Genomic DNA, 19,703 nt, shown 5'->3' on the forward strand with positions numbered 1-19,703 from the left:
ATTCAGGAACTAATCTAAATCTTTAAGTGCCTATTTGGCACTGAATAATAAATTTAAAAAAATAATAAGTGCAGAGTTCTGGAGAATTAGCTAGAAATATCTTAATCAAACGAACACTGCGTACGTATAATGCGAAACATTCCATATCCTCTTCTGCAGTTGAAAAATAAAGTTTTCATATGTGGCAGTGGTTTTGTCGATACTTTATGTAAAGGATGTAGAATGAAGAAAATCCCGTAATATAATAATTTTTAACATTTTTTATTTGATCGTGAGAAGATCTAACAAAATCAAATTACTTTCTATGGTAGATTCCGAATAACAAATGTCCAGTATTTCAGCAATAAAATCAGGACCAGAGGAAGCAAGGTATTTTTTTTTTCAGGCGGGACAAACGAGGTACAATATTTCCGCGTAATTGTGTTGTGCTCTCAAAAATATTTTGCTTCAGTTTGTAGTTATCATGTTACTGAAATGCTATTTCAATATTTAGCTGTGACTGAAACGAAATTCTTTGTGTGAAATATATAATTTTTTGTTGAAATTCACTTTCCGGGGAGCTCGTCCCCTTGCTTCCTTCCGGACGTCTAGGTTCTTGAGATGATTTGACGCAATATGTCCTTCGATCGTTCTCTCCTTAAATCAGCATATTCTCTTCAAAGAGTGAGACAATGGTCCATAATAAAGTAGTAATATCACATGGTTTGAATTAGCCACATAGGATTCTTGGCATACGCCTAGTAACATTAAAATTTTAGGAAGATTTTGTGTGCAATACACAAATGTCATTTTTTTATTATTATTGTGTCCTCCTTCATATGCCCGTGATATTTGTTATCTGTCTATTGTTGTTACATGCCTGGCACATAAATAAAAATACAAACCTCAGAATATTTTTTCTAACAAAGTATCAATATTGCAATTTGCCTAGTCGTAAGGCTATTACCTTGTAATTAAGCCTCCCAGTGGTCGATTCTGAGTAGCGCAGGCACAGACCCGATTAGCCTACGTGTGCATAAAATGAACCTACAATTTGCCAATCTACACCATGTTGTTTGTTTACTGTTTTTACTTTAGGCCAGCACAAAGTTGTGGTGTACAGGAAAAGGTCTTATGAGTAAACTTCAGTAAATTGCATTCAACAGCACAGAAAGACACACAGCACAATCTCTGCAGCGACAGTTTTTTCCAAAATCATCTGGCACTCGCTTCTCACATCAGAAATGGTAAATATCTTGAATTCCTTACCAGTATTTTCATTACACACTCGTCATGAGTATAGCTCGAACGTTGGCATATTTCCGAAATAGCTTTTGCAATACCTTCTTGTCGAATCAGGTCGAGGTGATTCTTGTTCACCTAGAAGATTGTTTCCATCCACGACTTCAACGAGCTCCATCTTTGTTTTATCCTTGTCTGGAACGTTAGACTTTTTGTCGCGAGTAACTGGTTTTGACTTTGCATTCCCATCGTCAGTCAAAGTCACGTTCACAAATCTTCTCAAGCTCTTGCTGTGTTTCTTCAATAAACCCAGAGGATCTTTATCATATTTCACAGATATCTCTCGAACGAAATCTCCAAATATTCTGTAATTGGTGCTGGTTTGCCAGATCCTCCATTTGGGCCTTCCTGATGTCGATTGGAACCCCCAGTGCGCCAAAAAGGCATTGTTTAGAACCTGGAACTTATACCCGGCCAGAAACATTTCATAGACCTGAAACGAGAGCAAACATTTTGTTTAATAAGATTGTTAACTATTTTAGGAGTATTTTTTTCAGTCACGTTGAATGAGAAAAAGTCGTGTTTTTCTATAAAATATGGTTAAGGGTGTAAGGCGCATACAAGCCGCATGTTTGTTTGAATTAAAATATAAATACGAACTCTTTCTTGAGCTGTAGAATTTCAACGTACAACTACGCTATTCTAGGAGAAATCAATCGATTTTTATTTATTGATTTTTTACCCTGCTTATACAGCAGTCATGTAAAATGTATACGTTTACTATTAGTATGTCTCGATGTTTATTATCTGATTCATATTTTGCAATTAGTTGATTTTGAATGGATGATATTCAGCTTGACGTCATCACGCAGTGTACTCTGGGAAGAAATAGCGTATGAGAAGTGAGAAAAATTGCATTCCACCACTTTACACACTTTCACGGTTCCTGGAGGGCTTAAAAAATGTAGAAAGTACATATTCCTTCTTTGATCACGATAATAATACTTTGAATCACTTCTGCAAAGACCATACGCACAATGCTTACTCGTCATATTTTTAAAGCAGGATCTGACCAGCCCTGGCCCATATCCATGCTAACGGTTGAAGTTTTCGGGTGCGATGACGTATAACCGGCCAAGTGAATGCATCATTTCAATGTGAAGTCACGTGAAATGACAGAACGACAGTGTTGCAGTATGCAGATATTAAACACCAGAACAAGAACAATGTCTAGATGAGGATGTGGAAAAGGAGATTCGATAGCCACTAACGCCGTCAAACGGTTGGGTGTGAACTTTACGTCACATACCACGAAGAAGTAATAGGATCTGAGCTGATTATTTCCTTTGCGATTAGTCCACTCAGAATTAGTTCACTTCATCAAATGATTTACTAAATCTCATCACTTTACATTGTCGGATTCATTATTTGTTCAACATCTTCACCGAAGAGAAAATTATGCTCATTTCTTTGTTTTCCTTGACCCTGTACATCTAGGGTCAAGGAAGTCAGGAATAAGGTGTGTTATATACAGTGTACGTACACGTATAGATTGAATTGTATCTTCTCCAAATATGATGTATAAAGAAACAAACTGCCGCAGAACTAAGTGAGGTGAGTGTACAATTTTATATTACTATTATAGTGGAACCACAAGCAAAGGAACCTATGCAGACTCCTGACTTTTGTGCATCGTACTCCAATGTGGAGGGGAGGGGGAGAGTGTAGCATGCTCTCTTATAGCCCGAGTTGAACGAAAGAGGAGGAAGGTGCGAGGGGACTTTTCGACAACGGTTCTTTTTCTTGTGGTCGCTCTTCTAAATAAGGGGAGCTGTGATTGGTCATAGCATCATAGTACCATAGAATCGAATTCGTAGTAGTTGTTGTGGTCGTATAGATATCGCAATACTATACTTCAATTTACTGAACTGTAACACTGATCAAAAACTTACATATACACACAAATTTTAAAATTAAATACCACTCTGGCGGGGAAAACTATATAATATCCACATTGTACGAGGGGAGGGAGACGATAACAGGGAGGGTATGATACAGGAAATTGTAACTTGGCTCTGTGTAGTCTGTTAAAAAGGGTTTGTCTGTTTCTTCCTTAACGGGCAATGGGAGAATAGATAATTTGGCGTTTGTTTGATTACTCTGCAATCACAGGCAGGAGATTCATAACGTGATATTCTTTTGATTATATGAAAAAATACTGGTAATATTTTTAAGGATTCTACAGAGCAGAAGTTGAAAATTTATTATACAAATTAGTAATAGTATTTTAAATATTTGTGGCAACGTATTCAACGTATTCAATTCACTGAAGTATACTACTATGTAAGACCATTACAGACACAGTTATATTTATTTCATAGAACGTATAAGAGATATTAAAAAATACAATACTTCTGTAACTGAATTCTACCTTATGGTCAAGTTACAATGTAAAAATTAAACCATTAAGCTAAACTCCTACACCTGATCAAAATCTAATTACGGCTTCGCAGTAACGCAACTTAGCTTTGAACAAAACTTCGTGTATATTTTGTGCTTATAAAATACCGACACGGAAGTTGTCGTATTAATCATTTTACACATCGGTAAGAAGCCACACTTGGTTTCTACTGCAGAAATTAAAGACTACACATCGACTGGTGGAAAAAATGTGCCCTTGCATGTTAAACTGATACTGCAGTGGCGTGCCCAGGATTTTCGAAAGGGAGGGGCAACGTACACTATTTTTGGTAGTCATCACTCCTTTTGCCATCTTTTCCTACATTTGACGTTCTTTCTTTTTAGGAATACTGGGCCAGAAGGGGGTGTTATAACCCCCACCAACTCCCAATTGGGCACGCCACTGCCTGAGAGAATTCATACCAAGTTTGCGTGAAAGCAAAGTTGAACAGTATTACATTTCAGGTTAGGCAGACTTTGATATATTCGCGGAAACGTGTTCTGCACTGAAGAAAAAAAATAGAAGTGTAAATATAGCGTAAATAAATGCTCTTTTGAACTTTTATTTTCTGGTATGCACAGTATATTATCTTCAACGTACTTGGATGATGTATCTTGTGCTGAACTAAAATAAATAATAATAAGTGGTGTGCGGTATCTCGAAAAGTCGGGACCGGGATCAGAAAGAAAAATTCCGTCCCTATCCCGACTTCAGCAAATGACTTCCCTACTTTTCTGGATCCCGAGCAGTCGAGAAATACCGAATGGTCATTTTGAAACGGTATTAATTCTTGACGTTTTCTACACTGCAAGTGTCTGGAACTTACCGGAAATTATTAGTTTTCATTTCAGAAATGCAAAGAAAATCACTTAAGGTGAAAATGTGTAGAATTTGAGATTTCCCGACTAGTCGAGAAATTGCGAATATTTCCCGTCTCGAATGTCGGGATTTAAAAAAAATCCCATTCTGATCAATAATATTCTGTCCCGCATAACATTAAGTACCTATCTATATTTATTTACAATTTGTCTCAAGCCGCAAAATGTAAATGGGTAGAAATGCTCATTTGTGTACTCGATTTCGTGTGTTCAGTTTCTGGCATGGTTTCCTATCTGCATAGTGCAACACTAGCGCATAGATTTGGAATTATTTTCATGGATAAATTCACCTCTTACCGTCGTTTCGTCATCACGAGTAAACAACGGATTGGCCCAACCTATACTTCTAATAACCTTGGATCTGATCTCTTTGCCCGAAATATGGCACAATGAATTGTTGGGGAAGTTGTACGCTCAATACCGTCCATTAGTGTGTCTCGGTGTGCACATTCATTCTCTAATTCACATTTGCAATCTGTTGATTCTATTCTAACACAAGGAAATATGCCATATATCTTCGGATTTCAAATCTTATTTCAACAAAAGACAAGATCAAACTCATGCAAGTAGGCACATCGGCCATCTTTTTGTATTCGATAGTTTTGATATAACATAATTCGGAGGCCCTCACAAATTTGCAAAAAATGACAGCTGTGAGTTAAGTGTATTTTAGCCTTCCCAAAGACAATTTTATAAAACTGTTTTAATCAAAATATCATTATTCTTCAGAAAAACAACAAATTTCACGATGTCAGGACCGGACCATTATTTCTGAGGTTGGGTGAGATACAGTCATACACTAACATTTGGTTTGATCTGATAATATTTCCTTCATTTTTCTCTTTTGCTTGTTTTCAAGTAATTTTTATGTTATACGTAATGGAATTTACATCTACATTGCCTTCGAAGAAATCCACATAACACAGATATTCCAATAAATAAGTTTTGATTCTTAGCTCTTCTAAATATTTATATCAGCAAATTTTAATAACTGATATATTATTTACATATTGGTATCTAATTACATAAGATGCTACAAAAATTGTAAAGGAAGACAACTAAATACTGAAAACAAGATGAACCAGTATTTCTATGTCTGGCCATAGCTATTTAATTAACACTGTTTGACATTACTTAACAAATCATTTGGAATTTGACTTGAACAGGAGATACAAGAAGTTGAAAACTTTTAAACTAGCAAGAGAATAGAAAGACGAAAAAATATATTTCTGTACCTGGGTATTCCTTGTCATTCCAAAACCGACAAATCTCGTATCGTATGCAGGGACGTCGGCTTTAGCCACGTACACTGGTTCGTAAAAGAACGAATAGTTCTTCACATCATATGCCACGTCAAGAACTGGGGCTTGAGGGATCTTCTCCCATTTCCCGAGGTCCGACAACTTTTGGATTTGAACAAAAACTTTCACGTGGAATCGACGGGCAAGCTGCTTCTTGATCAGGCCGAGAAGCTGGGATTTGTTCACTGGAACTAAGTCACTCGTATTCTTTATTTCGTAAACAGGGATCACGTATGCACATTTCCTGCACTCTTGGATGTCCAGACGTGACAAAAAGTCCTCAAGCTGAAGATCAAGGGCAGGGTTAGGTATCATGTCGACGTCAGAGCAGAGGACGTACTCGGTTGGACAATTCTGTCTCGCCATGTTCCTCAGCAGGTTCTGAGGGTACGCCATGCTTTCCCTCCATTTCAACATGGACATTGGTCTTTTGGATAAAAGTTGGTCCAGCATCGCCTTGTGATCTTCACAGGTGCTCTCACTGTGAAATTTGTGATCTGGGAGTAGCCGAGGTGGATGGTCCACGGGATATGAGAAGTGAAAACTAACCTTTTTCCTAATATTGGGAAAACACTCTCTGAGGTAGGTGACATAGCGGACAGCTAGGTCGAATTCAACATCTGGGGTGAAGAGCGACACGGAGATTGGTCCTGCCCACGTGGAGGAAACGTTCATCAGCCAATGGGATCTGTCTAGTGAAGTCTGCGTGGCAATGCAGGCTTTCCTTCTGGAGATAGAGCTCCACTCGTCCCCAACTACAACAAAAGTGTGCACCTTGAACTTATGGGGAGGGTCAAATTGTCCTTGAGTTTCGTCGAAGCGAAAGGCGTACGAGTTGTGCTTCTGCTCATGGACAACACTTGAGGTGGTGGATGTTGAACTCGAATTGACGTATTCTTTCGTGGACGTACTCTGGTTTTCCGTGACGCTAACCCGCACTTTTTGTCTTCTTTCCGATATCGAGACGCTCTTCTCCGTCCTAACCACCATGGACATTGTGTACGTGCTTTTGCCACTGGGAAACGCTGTGTCGTTACTGCTAGGAAAGTAGGTAATAGCGGTATACTTCCTATCAGGCAGGTGGCTCCTGGCGTTCATGTGGTTTTTCAAGAGCAGCAGGCCGAAGATGAAATTGAGAGTTATCATCGCCAGAAAGAGGTGGATTCTTGATGAGGCGACCATGGTCAGGGTCGCCTTTAGAGGCAGAAAAACCTGGAATAGAAAATAAAAAAGCGTCTATCAGAGTTGTAGGTACACCAAAAACATATAAAATTGAACAGTATCAAGTGCTCATCAAGTACTCTTTTTACTAACAATGGCGGGAGAACAATCCACAAAAATAACTTTTCCTGTTTGGTGAGAGAAAGTTACTGAGCGTATCTTCTAAAGAAACTATCTTTCTTGTCATTCATTTAAGAGTAATTAGAGATAAATTACTCTCCGTATTTTTGAATCTGGTGGCAGTACATGAAGTTCGGTATGAATCTGGCTGCAAGTGTGATACACCCAAAGGATTAATGCCTCTTGTGTATCTACAGATGGCTATCAAAATATAATGGAAACACCTATGTTCAGCAACACAGCATCTGTGTGGACTGGCAACACTTATCAGTCGCGTGCTGCGACCGACATTTGCTATTGCTGTGAAGGATTGTAGTCAGTAGGTACGATAGGTGGTGTATAACGCATTCGTGCGTGATTCGTACGTGCAATCGGCCAGGTGGGGCAAAATGGGGAACTTCTCCGATCTTCAACGAGGGCAGATTGTTGGAGCGCGGTTAGTTTTCGCAACTGTAATGAAGATGGCCAATGTCTTAGGTGCATCGAGATCAACAGTCTCCAAGGTACTGACAGCATACACAACTAGTGCCAAGACATCGTCAACGAAGGGTGATAGTGGACGAAAACCAATCCTCCGTGATCGGAACCACTGAACATTGAAGAGGATTGTCTCAAAAAACCATCGAGCTAATGCAACACAAGTGACGTCAGAAGTCAATCAGTATCTCGACGAACCTGTTTCTACACTCACAGTCCAACGCGAGGTGTAGAAACTGAACAGTTTTATTAGCCCACACAGATACAGTGTTGCTGATCATAGGCGTTTCCAGTATTTTGATAACCACCAAAAGGTAAAGTGTTCCCCTGTGCATAGCACCATGCCATGAAGGTGTATAGGGGGTGTGGGGGTAACGCCCCACACTTTCTTGATCCGGTCGTGAGTGGAGGTGATGTGATCAACATCACGCCCCTGACCGCCTTTACACCCCAGGGTTTCCCCCAGGTACCCATGTTATTCGACGCTGGGTGGGCGCCGGGGCCGCTTCCATCGTTAGAAAAGTTCCCGGACTTGAACCGGCCGGGGATCGAACCCGGGACCTTTAGCATGGTAGTCAGACGCGTTACCGACTTTTTTTTATTTTTTTTATTTTTTTAACAAACTTTTATTTTATCAGCATATATACAAAATACATCTGCTTTCTTACATAAATTCTGTTAAAAGTATTGTATAGAATTTTTAACATAGTAATTAATATAGTAAGAGTCCCATTTTCGCTCTCTGATACAAGATTTTTGGCGTAAACATGCAGTTGTACCTGTAATACAAATATACATTTCTTCATACATTAAATACCTGTTTACACTTTCACACCACAAATATACAATTATGGTAGTCTAAACAACACTGAGGTAGTTTCCAAAATACTCATACATTTTTGGATATTGTAGCATTTTCCATCTGGTTCTTTTTAAATACTGTGTGAACAAAATGCTATTGCTCTCATACTTTTTACAAAATACATAATATATTGTATTAGCTATTAACCAAATTACTGCATTGTTTTTCTTTTCTGGAAAATATTTGAAATCTGGTCTTGTACACATCGACGGTTGAAAGTACTGGGGTGCTGTTCGACATATTTGTCCTAGATATGTCGTTAGGCATTCCCAAATTCCTTGTACTCCATTACATGTTACTATTCTATGTTCAGTGGTGTCTATCTCTCCACATATGTGGCATTTATTAGTTGTTAGTCTATTGATATTATGTAGGCGTTCATTAGTTGGTATAATATCATGTATTACATTGTACCAAACACTATACTCTGATGTATCCAGAAATTTCTTATTTAAATTTTTCCAAATATTTTGCCATCTGTTATTGGGAAAATGTTTTTCAATGCGGTGAGTCGGTATCTGCAACTGTTTGTGAAACAGTGTATACAAGTATTGAGATAGTTTTATATCTTCACCTTTTGGCGGAAGCACCACATAACTGAATTCTTGCATCAAACTTCGGAGATATAACGGTCCTTTTTTCAATCTCCGTAGATCTGGCGGATTTTGGGGTGGAAATTCCTCCGTCCATAACTGTATCCATAATGATGTAATGGAATCTTCAATGCCATAGAGCGTATAGGATCTTGCCAGGAATAGGGATTTGCATTTGATCTCAATATTTGTGAGCTCCAATCCTCCTTTTAGTTTCATTTGCCATAGATTTGATAGTGGTATTCGAAAAAAATGTCCATACCACATAAACCAACCAATTGCTGAATTCATTATTCTGAGGTATTTTTGATTGATTGGGATCACTTGGGCCGTATAGTTTAATTTACTAAACATATATGTTTGCAAAAACCACACTCGTTGTATCATGTTCAACTGTCTGCTTCGCATTTTATAACATTGTATGCGAATGTCTCTCGCTATCTTTTGCCAATTGGATTCTAACATTTGTTCCTCGTCCCTGTGAAAAATTATTCCTAATATTTTAATTTCCTGTACATATGGGATCCCTATATCTGGATATTTTTGATCCCATGTGCCAAAGGGTAGCGCCTTTGATTTTTCCATATTTATTTTGGCCCCACTAGCACGGCAGTATATATGTATCGCTGCCATCATTTTTTGCATTTGCTCGTTTGTGGTGATACAAGCGGATAGATCATCTGCAAAAGCAAACACTTGGTTTTCCTTAAATGTGTGTATCTCGTCTGGAGTAGTTTTCCTGGTATATTGCAGCAAAGGATCCAGGGTTAAAGCAAACAAGAGCATACTTAGTGGACATCCTTGCCGAATTGATCTTGTTATATTTATTGGGGACGACAGGAATCCATTGACCATTATCCGAGATGTTGCCTGTTGATAGAAACCTTTCAAAGTATTAATAAATTTATCACTGAATCTATATGCCTTTAGCACCTCAAACAGGTAGTCATGCGACACTAAATCAAACGCTTTTTTTTAAATCAAAAGCAAGCACACATGCGTCAAGTTTCTGCACCAGATAATAGGATATCAGATCGCGAATCCCTCCAACTGCACTGAATATGTTATGCTTTTTGCCAATGCATGTTTGTTTCTCGCTGAGTATCCGTAGTAAAATTAACTTTAACCTATTTGCTAAGATCTTTGCCATTATTTTATAGTCACAATTTAGTAATGTTATTGGTCTGTAGTCGTCTACTTGTTTTGCGTGTGGTTTTTTCGGTATCAATATGATAATGCCCTAATTTTGTAAAACTTTTCCATTTTTAAAGGCATCTTCAGGGACGTAGCTAGGTTGATCAGTTTGGGGGGGCCAAACGTAAGATTTTTCTATCAAACTATTATAAATTAACAAACTATTTATACACCATATAGTCCTATACTGTATACATACATAATATATGTATGTGTGTGTGTAGCCTATATATATATATATATATATATATATATATATATATATATACACATATATAGTCTTGGAAAGAAAAGGAGCAAGGGCCTCCTCGGTGGTATACATGGTAGCATCGTCGCCTTGTATTCAAGGGGTTCCGGGTTTGATACCCGGTGGATGCTAATAGTGGTTCGGATCCCACTTTACACTGTAGAAAGAGTCCCGATTAGCCTTACTGTGTATAAAGTGGACTTAAAACACCAACTCAATCAATCAATAAATTGGAAAGGAACATCATTTTCTTCTGTAGTCCCCAACAGTCTACGGATATACTCTCGCGAGATACACAGCCATTATTCGGGAAACTAAATGCAGAATGAACTCATTAGCTTAATGGCTGATACACCAAGAACAATGTTATTAGTCTATAGATTTGTAAATTTGCTGGAAGAAAATTGAGAAGTAGTTAAAACCCTTTTCCGTGGGATATAAAGTGCTGGAACCAGGTTTACAAGTATTGGCAACAGTGCAAATATGAAATGTGTGCGTAATGAGTTCAAGCTAGGCATCTCATGTATACAGTTTATACCGGAATCGAATCCGGTACCCTTAGTTCAAGGCGACCGCGTTAAGCACTATTCTAAAGGGCGGGACCGAGTCTTCTATGGCATCTGATTGTTCACTTGGGAAATGATGACGATAAGAAATTATATGCACACGTCTAATTTCTTAAAATTAATCTTATTTGTGTGTGGAAAACTGAATATATGATGGCACTGGATAAAACAAAGTTCCCACACGCTCAAATGATTACGCTCTCGTCTTTGGTTCGGCAGGTTCAAAAACCTGCCCGGGTTCGATTGTTGATGGAGGCACATAGTTGTTCGGATTTCACTTTAAACTGTAGGTTCACTCCAGATTAGCCTTACTGTGCATAAAGTGGACTTAAAACACCAGTTCAATTAATCAATCAATCGAAAGGTTCAAGGTTCGATCCCTGGTGGTCAGGCCGGTAGCCAGACTTTGATTTCGGAAGGGGCTTATACCTTATCGGTAGCCGCCATCTAAAGACGAAAAGGTTGGGGCGAGGAGTAAATGCGCTGAAGATGAATTTCTTGGTATATTGCAACTTACAATATACAAGATGTTTAATCCTGTTAATGAAGTAAATTTAATTACTACTACACATATTAAAATCAGATATTTGTAGGATTTCGCGAAAGCCTCCGAGCCCCTTCCCTGGGTATGTGCAAGCTTGTATTAGTTCCAAAATTTCTGTTCTGTTCCAACATCGGTCTTTGCTCTCCATTCCACTCCACAAATCCAACTTTTAAGCAAATTCTTTTACTGTTACCTCAGCAGGCCTTTGGAACAAGTTGCCACCTGGAATTCATGTCTCTTCCTCAATCGTGACGTTCAAAAAATTGTTAAAGTTACACATATTATACAATGAAAATTAAATGTTTGATTTCCCTAATAATATGGTGGGTGCAGAGAATAATAGAAGGACGCAAGGCACAAAAATGATTTAACGTAATAGTTAAGATTAATTATCGTCAATGTATACCGTTTTGGACTGTGTTTCACTAGGTGTAATGTTGGACTGTGCTTAAGTAAGTGTAGTGTTATGTATTTGCTTGTACGCGTGTAAGGGCAAAAATATGTATGGGTGAGTGTGAGTGTGTGTGCCCGTATCTATAGGTTAGATTACCTTTCTTATATGTAATTTTTCTTTGTATTTTTTATTTCTTTGTAATTGTATATATTTTTTCTTTCTCTTTTTTCAATATTTTAATTATTTTACATTCAATTTTATTTTGTAAACATGGTAAAGTCAGGCCCGTAGCTAGAGGGGGGCAGGGGGGCAACTGCCTCCCCTGAGAGCCTGCCTTGCCCCCCTGTGAAAAATACAGAACATATTCCTACCTGGAATTCTCACTAGTCTTTACAATTATATTCTGTATTATTCTAGCAACATAACAAAAACATTTATTGATTTTGTGATTTATGAAGGTGGATTCCGTATAATGTCGTATCAGGATTGGGGAGAAAGAATTCCCTTCGAGTTTCAGACTTCGGGAAATGATTTCGCAATTTTCAGTATGTAGAACAGTTACGACAATTTGAGTAGTCTTGTATTAAAGGTGCCTAATGTGTTTGGATGTTTTTCTTGGATGTGTTGCTATGAGGTTTGAACTGCATAATTTTTTGTTTCCCAAGTCTACCTTTTGGTAATAGCGATTCATGTGATAGAGAGAGGGAGCGAATATTTGATTTTTGTTACTTAGCGTTGCTTTTCTGCCACATCTAGCTAATCGTGACAATGAGTGATGACGTGATATTGATGAAGAGACACTCACAAACAGTGTTGCAACCACAGGGTGGCAGGGACATTGTCCCCCCCATTCTTGGACGGAAGTCCAATCTAGGGGGGGCAAACATTGAAGTAAAGAAACATGACTAGCAGAATCTAAGAACAGCAGGACAAATGGATACTCGAGATGGAATTAATTTTCAAGTCTTTTTTGCACTTTTCTTCCAGACGGCTAAGGGCACTTGCAGGGGGCACAGAGGGGCAATTGCACCTTCGATTTCAAATTTTATACAAATAAAAGTACATTTCGTAAAATTTTCTTGCTCGCTTCGCTCGCAAACAAAATATCTACTGTTCATATAGTCCAAGTTCAGAGCCATAGCTAGGGGGCGGCGGAAGTTAGCCTTGGGAGCCAAAACGATCTGAATGAAGTGTACATGGAAGTTATACTGTACGTGTCATATGTACAAAAAGAATAATGTCCGTCATGCATATTCTGTCATTGAAAAATACAGTTTGCGTGCTTGTTTTCCATTACTAGCTAATATGAAATTGAACGTGTTGGACTAATATTTCACATAATTTGTTGAAACACAAATGCTTTAGCACCGACTTCTACCCCCTTTTGCATGATTTACGACGATAATAACGTATTTTAATGCTACTATTATTACTACCACTACCACTACTATATTAATATTAGTATTATTATTGGCACGTTTGTCATGGTACTTGACCCCCTCTCTAGATAAAAATTTGTGGCTTCGCGTCTGCTCACAAAGAACACTCATGCCCAGGCTCGAACCTGGAACCCCCTGGCTTCGTAGTGTGTTATGATGGAGGTCGGCTAATGAAAGATGTGGGACAGCTTACTGACTCAAATTATTATCAAACATGATGAAAATGTGATAGTGTTTCACATTTATTATTTCGGTTAGAAAACTATAAAATTTGTAGTTTGATAAGAGTTACACTAAGCATCTTATGGAGTGTAAATATCAATTTCAAATCTTATGAGTCATTTCTCTATGCAAACGCATCAAATATGATAAGCAACATAGGTGTGTGTTATGATATCCATTTTATAAAGGAAAAGTTAAGTTTCAACCCTTACTGTTTGCATGATATCGTTTCCATATTATGTTATATATTGCTCTCAGAATTTTAAACGGCAGTAAAAATTAATGCCATTTGCAACTGCGAAGCTATCAATGGGATTGCATACATTAAGAACAGAAGATGCCATATTTCGATTGCTTGTAACATCGAAAGTAGAATTAGACAAGTAAATAGTGACTGAGAAGAGTATCAGTATAAAGAAACTGATGTTTGGGGTTTGTACGCTTCTGCTCAAAAAGTGGTGACGATAAGCGGCCCAGAGACCTCGTGCCGCGGAAATGGGGCAAGGCGAAGGAGGCATCATATCGTTCGGTTTCGTACCATAGTCATTAAGGAAGGTATTTTTCATAATGTAAAGAGTATACAAAATTTCCCTCTATAAAACTTGATATGAAATATTAATGATGACACTGTAATCCAAGAAGTCATTGATCAATCAAGGGATTCCTATTTGTTTGTCGGGTGTCAAACACATGTATTTCAACAACACAATATTTTGCAAAATGGTTAACGTAACCAGTAGGCAAACATTGTCTGTAGTGATGCAAGAGTCTTTCATTTGAAGCAAATAGCATCCGTGGTGGAGTAAGAGACCCATGTTTCAATGTTTTAGGAAGTAGGCCTACAAAAAATGTATTACAATTTTTTACACAATTCATCAAAGTCTAGATAATATGTAACCATTCTTATTTAATTAATTCGATTTTCCTTGCATAACACAACACAATGGTGTTGTTGGATTCTCGTTAGATTCCTTTGTGCGTAAAAATCTTGCATACTGGAAACTGCAGAGAAGCCCAAAGTTGTTGGTACATATTAATCATCTGTTAACATTATTGACCTGTAAATATAAAGTAGATACAGTCCCGATTAGCCTATTTATGTTAAACTTTATCTTTGTATTCTTTGGTAGTCCGAAAGGTTATAATCGAAATATTGCTATTTGATGTTGCATGAACTTTTATTGTTCGTTGGAGTTTCAAGACAACATCCCTTTCCTGTTACTTATTACTTTTGGAGGAGAGGGTGGGGGGGGGCAAGTGCCTCTCTGTACCTTGCTATATCTGTCAATGCAACACAATATATTAAAAATTTGCCTCCTCTAGGATTGACCTTGCCCCCCCCTACTAAGAATTCCTGGCTACGGGCCTGGGTAAAGTGGAAGAAAAGGCTCCACAGCCTTAACTTCGCCATGTAAAAGAAGACGAAATAAAAAATAAATAAATAAACATTGCGAGGACAATTTGGGAAGTACTTGAAAGCGATATGGAAGCAAATTCTGCTCTCGAAACTATGGGACTCGATGTGATGACCACGTGCAACCGAATGAAAGAACTCTTCACAGGCCTTTTCCCTCATTTTGCTGACGAATTGTAAGTTTTCTCGGCCTCCTCGATGACGCAATGGTAGCTTCGCCGCCTTGTAATCAAGGGGTCCCGGGTTCGATACCCGGTCGAGGCACATAGTGGATCGGATCCCAGATAAGCCTTACTGTGCATACAGTGGACTTAAAACACAAACTCGATAATTGGAAGGTTTTAGAAGAACTAAACATGGCTTTTTATGCATTGTACAAATTTGCTTCTTTTCACCCTACTTTTACAGTTTTTCTTTCTAAGAATTCCACTGACGTGAGTATAACACGCTACGAAACCAGAGGTCCAAGGTTCGGACATTGGACAGGTGTGGTTGTATAATGTCTGTCCCATCGCCATTCCTTAGGCTCATCATTCATCCTCATCGTCGCATTTAACCCAAGAGGTAGAAAAGCGACGTAATATAGAAATATACAAATGATTGATTTGGTTTATTTTACTTTGCTTTTCTGACACTTTTTGGCTAATCGTGAAGATGAAGATGAAAATGAGTGATGTGAAATTGATGAGAGGACCATCATAAAGAACACACACGCCCAGTCCGGGATTCGAACCCAGGACCCCTGGCATCGTAGTGCACATTGTTAACCACAGCACAACAAATAGAAACAGAAAATGCTTGATAAGTTATTTGCTTCTACATAACTCATGATCATATTATGAGTATTATTCGCTGTATGACTAGGGATTAATTATATTTGTATGTCTAGCCAACCTAGCCACCTAAGCAGCAGCAGCTTCCGCATTTGCAGGTGGAGGCTAAATTAAGAAAAATAACAAAGTCGGAAATATATACAAATTTTGTAACATAATACTTATAGAGCATGCAGACGGCTGTAAAAACAATTGCTACATACCTAGTTTCCTTCCTTAATTGAAACGTTGTTTATTCTTCCTTATACATGAGATCAACCACCCTGGGAGTCGAACCCAGGATCTTGTGTGGTAGTCAGACTATCTTTTAGAATACCAATATGTTTAATATTTGGTCGATCCTGATCCACTGTCTCCAGAGGAAGACAATCTGTCAGCTTCTCATTCAACATTTTACTCGTGATGTAGGAAAACGAGATCACAAACACTTCGTGATGCTATCTTCTCGCGTTTAAAGAAGTTTACACCGCTGGGACCACAAATCCTACTTCAAACTATCTGACAGATATCAATTGTCCACCAAATCAACAGATGAACCGACCACTTCGATGTTTCTCCAAATTTTCAGAAAGTGGCCTTTCCCTCCTTGCAGGGCAGGTCATTAGCAGGAGGGTTGAGTGCATGTGGGAAGAGCCGCTATGTCATTCATTCCCGCGCCGAAAAAGGGACAAGGAATAGGATTCTGTTCTTGGAATTTGAAACGCATGGGGATATCTTTTCTGAACCATAAAATAATTAACGCAGAAAGTTCTAGCCACCTGTAGTTAAATCTTCCTATTTGTGTCGTCCTTTCGGCGCCCATGGAGCCAGTGCAGGGCCAGATGACGAGAAAGTGCGGGTTTTGGGGTGATCCTGGATCTGGTGTGCAGCAGGGAGGAAAAGTGCATTTTCAATAGGTCTCAGACTTCCCTGACCGGGGCGGACCACAAAACCATTAACTGCATCCACTCCCAATACATCTGTTTGTGTTCAACAAGCAAGAAATAGGGAAATAGGAAATAAATGCCTTGCTTGGGTTCGTGCTACTACAAATTGAATAAGTGTTTCAAACTGCAAGCAAAATTTACTGAAGGATTATTTTGCAAAAATATTTGTCGTCATCAAAGTAAAATTTCCAGCAAATACAGAACAGTTTCCCGGGGCCACGTGGACGTTTGCCGGGGCCAGTGCCCCCGCGTGCCCCTCCTAACGACGTCCCTGGGCATCTTGTATGATTTTGATTAGTTCATATTTTATAATCTCAAAAAACTGCAAATAAAACTTGTAACCAATACAATCTTTTCCTGGTGCTCCTTTAAGGTAGCATGTTTGTAACGCTTCATATACTTCTTCTATTGTTACTTCAGTATCTAAAAGTTGTCTATCCTCTTCTTGCAAACCATTAGTTAGAGAATTCAGTATTGTCTCTCTAGCTTCTGATTCCCCCTCCCCGGTTTGATAAAGCTCCCCATAATAGTCATAAAATGTTTGCATGATTCCTGGCTGACTCACATGCGATTCTCCACCTGAACCCACAAGATTCTTTATCATGAGTGTTTTTTGTTGTTTTTGCATCTGTACATAGTGATACATCGAAGTTCTTTCATCTTGAATTAAATTCTTGGAATTGGTTCTTATTGTTATGCCTTCCATTTGTTGCCTCTGGAGTGTTAAGATTTTGGCTTTATACTGCTGTATGGCTTGGTAATTTTTGGTGACATCTCTCCCTTGGCATGCCTCGTGTAAACACTGGTAATAAAAGTTGATCAATCCATTTCTGTCTTTTGCATTTTCTTTTCCATACCAGCAGAAAAAAGTTTTTAATTTTGGTTTTACATATCGAACCCACCAGTCATTATGATTACTGTAATGCTTTTGTTGTTTACACCATTCGACCCATTTTTGTGCAAATATTTCATTGATATGTGGAAGCTCTAATAACTGTATATTTAGCTTCCAATATGAAGGACCCCTGACTAGATTTGTTTCTTCCAGGTTAATTGCCATTTTTACTGCCATATGATCAGTAAAGGGCGCTGGCAATGCTTCTATGGATGTTATATTTTTTATTTGATCTCTATTTGTATATAACCTATCGATTCTCGATCCAGTTTTATTATTAAAATATGTAAATATTATATCCTGTCTCTTCTGTAACCAAACATCTTTCAAATGCAATTCTTCAATTAATGTTGCAAGGGCTGGACTCTTTTGATAAGCTCCTAAACAATCGCTGGGATTTAATACCTGATTAAAATCACCCCCAAGTATTATTTTAGATTCATTTAACGGTAGCAAATATAAAATGTCCTGATTGTAAAATTGTTCACGTGACTGTCTATTTTGATTGCCTGATGGGGCATAAATATTCACAAAAGTATAGTTGGTACTTTGAAAGCTAATGCCTCTCCCATCTACTAACTTTTTTACAATATTAATGGTTTGGCCGTTTCTAACAAGTGTTGCTGTCCCACGGCCATTGATACCAGTATTACTATGGCTTCGTAACCATATATTGATGGAAAGTCACACATACAAACTTCCTGCAAAAACAATACGTCTATGGAGTGTACCTGTACAAATTCTTCTAACATTTTACAGGCGAAAAGATTCCATTAATATTAATAGTACATATTCTAGTAGTATATACCATTAAAAAAGGAATAATGTAGCACACAGTTAATAGTACTTTCCGATCGTCCCTCATAACGTTGAAAAAAAATATACAAATAACAAATGAAATATCAAATTAAATTTCCCTTTTTAGGGTTTACTTCTTCTGTTCATTACTCTATTCATACCTCCTACCTCCCTCACTGATCTCCTCTTCGCTACTGTGTTCTCGCTACCTTTCGAAGTATTCTTCGTCCGTTTTTTTGCACCCATCTGCTGAGACTTTTTCCAATTTGACACTGAAGTGGCACTTTCGTCACTTTCTTCTTCTGTATTAAATTCACTTTCCAGCTCACAGTCTTTCGATGGTCCCTTGTCGTCCTCTTTTGGGACGTTGTCCTTTGCAGCTCGGATGGGAGGAAGATCAACTGAGTTCCCTTCGTCCTGCATCTGGTCATCCTGCATTTCTTCACTTCCTTTTTCCTCTTGTTTGTCTAGGTGGGAAGTTCCCGGTTGTTTTGTGTCCATCGGTAAGATTTTCTGGTTGTGTTCTTCCTTTGTGGTCTCCGTATATACCGGTGGGAACAGTTCCACCGGGCGGGCGTTTTTTGGCACATTTTTTATCCCCTTTTCTTGCTTTTGTTCCTTTATCACCTTTTGTAGACCTTCCGACTTGTTTAGATTATTCTCTGGTTGAAACTGATTTTTCACGTTCGAGGAACTCCCCTTTTCCACTATTATATCACTATAATTTCTCTCTCGGTTTTTATTCACACGAAGCGTTGTTATCAGTAGAGGTTGAACGCGCCAGTGGCTGTTTGTGCCCTCGGGCGTTTAATATTCGCAATTCATTTGCACGTACTTATAACTAATTTGCACGGGTTTTAATTAATTCGCATGTACTTAGAATTCATTAGCAAGTACTTAGAATACTTTACATTTATGTATTTGCATGTTTATAACTTTTTATGAATATATATTTATTTATTTTATGAAAAATATGTATATAAAAGGTAATTAGAGGTACTAAACGGTATGCATATGGTTTTATATTCATTACTGCAAAGTATGTAATGTATCAATCGATAATAATTAATGTTTATAATATTGAAAATAAGTTTTCT

At 38.2% G+C, this 19,703-nt stretch overlaps 1 protein-coding gene across 1 annotated transcript; it reads right to left on the bottom strand.

Annotated features, from left to right (window-relative positions):
• Positions 1–1,322: 1,322 nt before the first annotated feature.
• LOC145983273 (beta-1,4-glucuronyltransferase 1-like) lies at positions 1,323–19,044 on the bottom strand (the record flags this gene model as incomplete). The annotated part of the gene is made up of 4 exons (XM_083116431.1): positions 18,924–19,044; positions 17,479–17,492; positions 5,796–7,073; positions 1,323–1,714 (listed from the first exon to the last, which is right to left on the bottom strand). Coding segments are annotated over exons 1-4 (1,805 nt in total), but the record flags the coding sequence as incomplete, so codon positions are not given.
• Between the last annotated feature and the right edge of the window lie 659 nt (positions 19,045–19,703).

The sequence above is a fragment of the Lepisma saccharinum genome, unplaced genomic scaffold (genome assembly GCF_977018435.1).
Source record: "Lepisma saccharinum unplaced genomic scaffold, izLepSacc3.1 HAP1_SCAFFOLD_719, whole genome shotgun sequence".
Classification (NCBI taxonomy): domain Eukaryota; kingdom Metazoa; phylum Arthropoda; class Insecta; order Zygentoma; family Lepismatidae; genus Lepisma; species Lepisma saccharinum.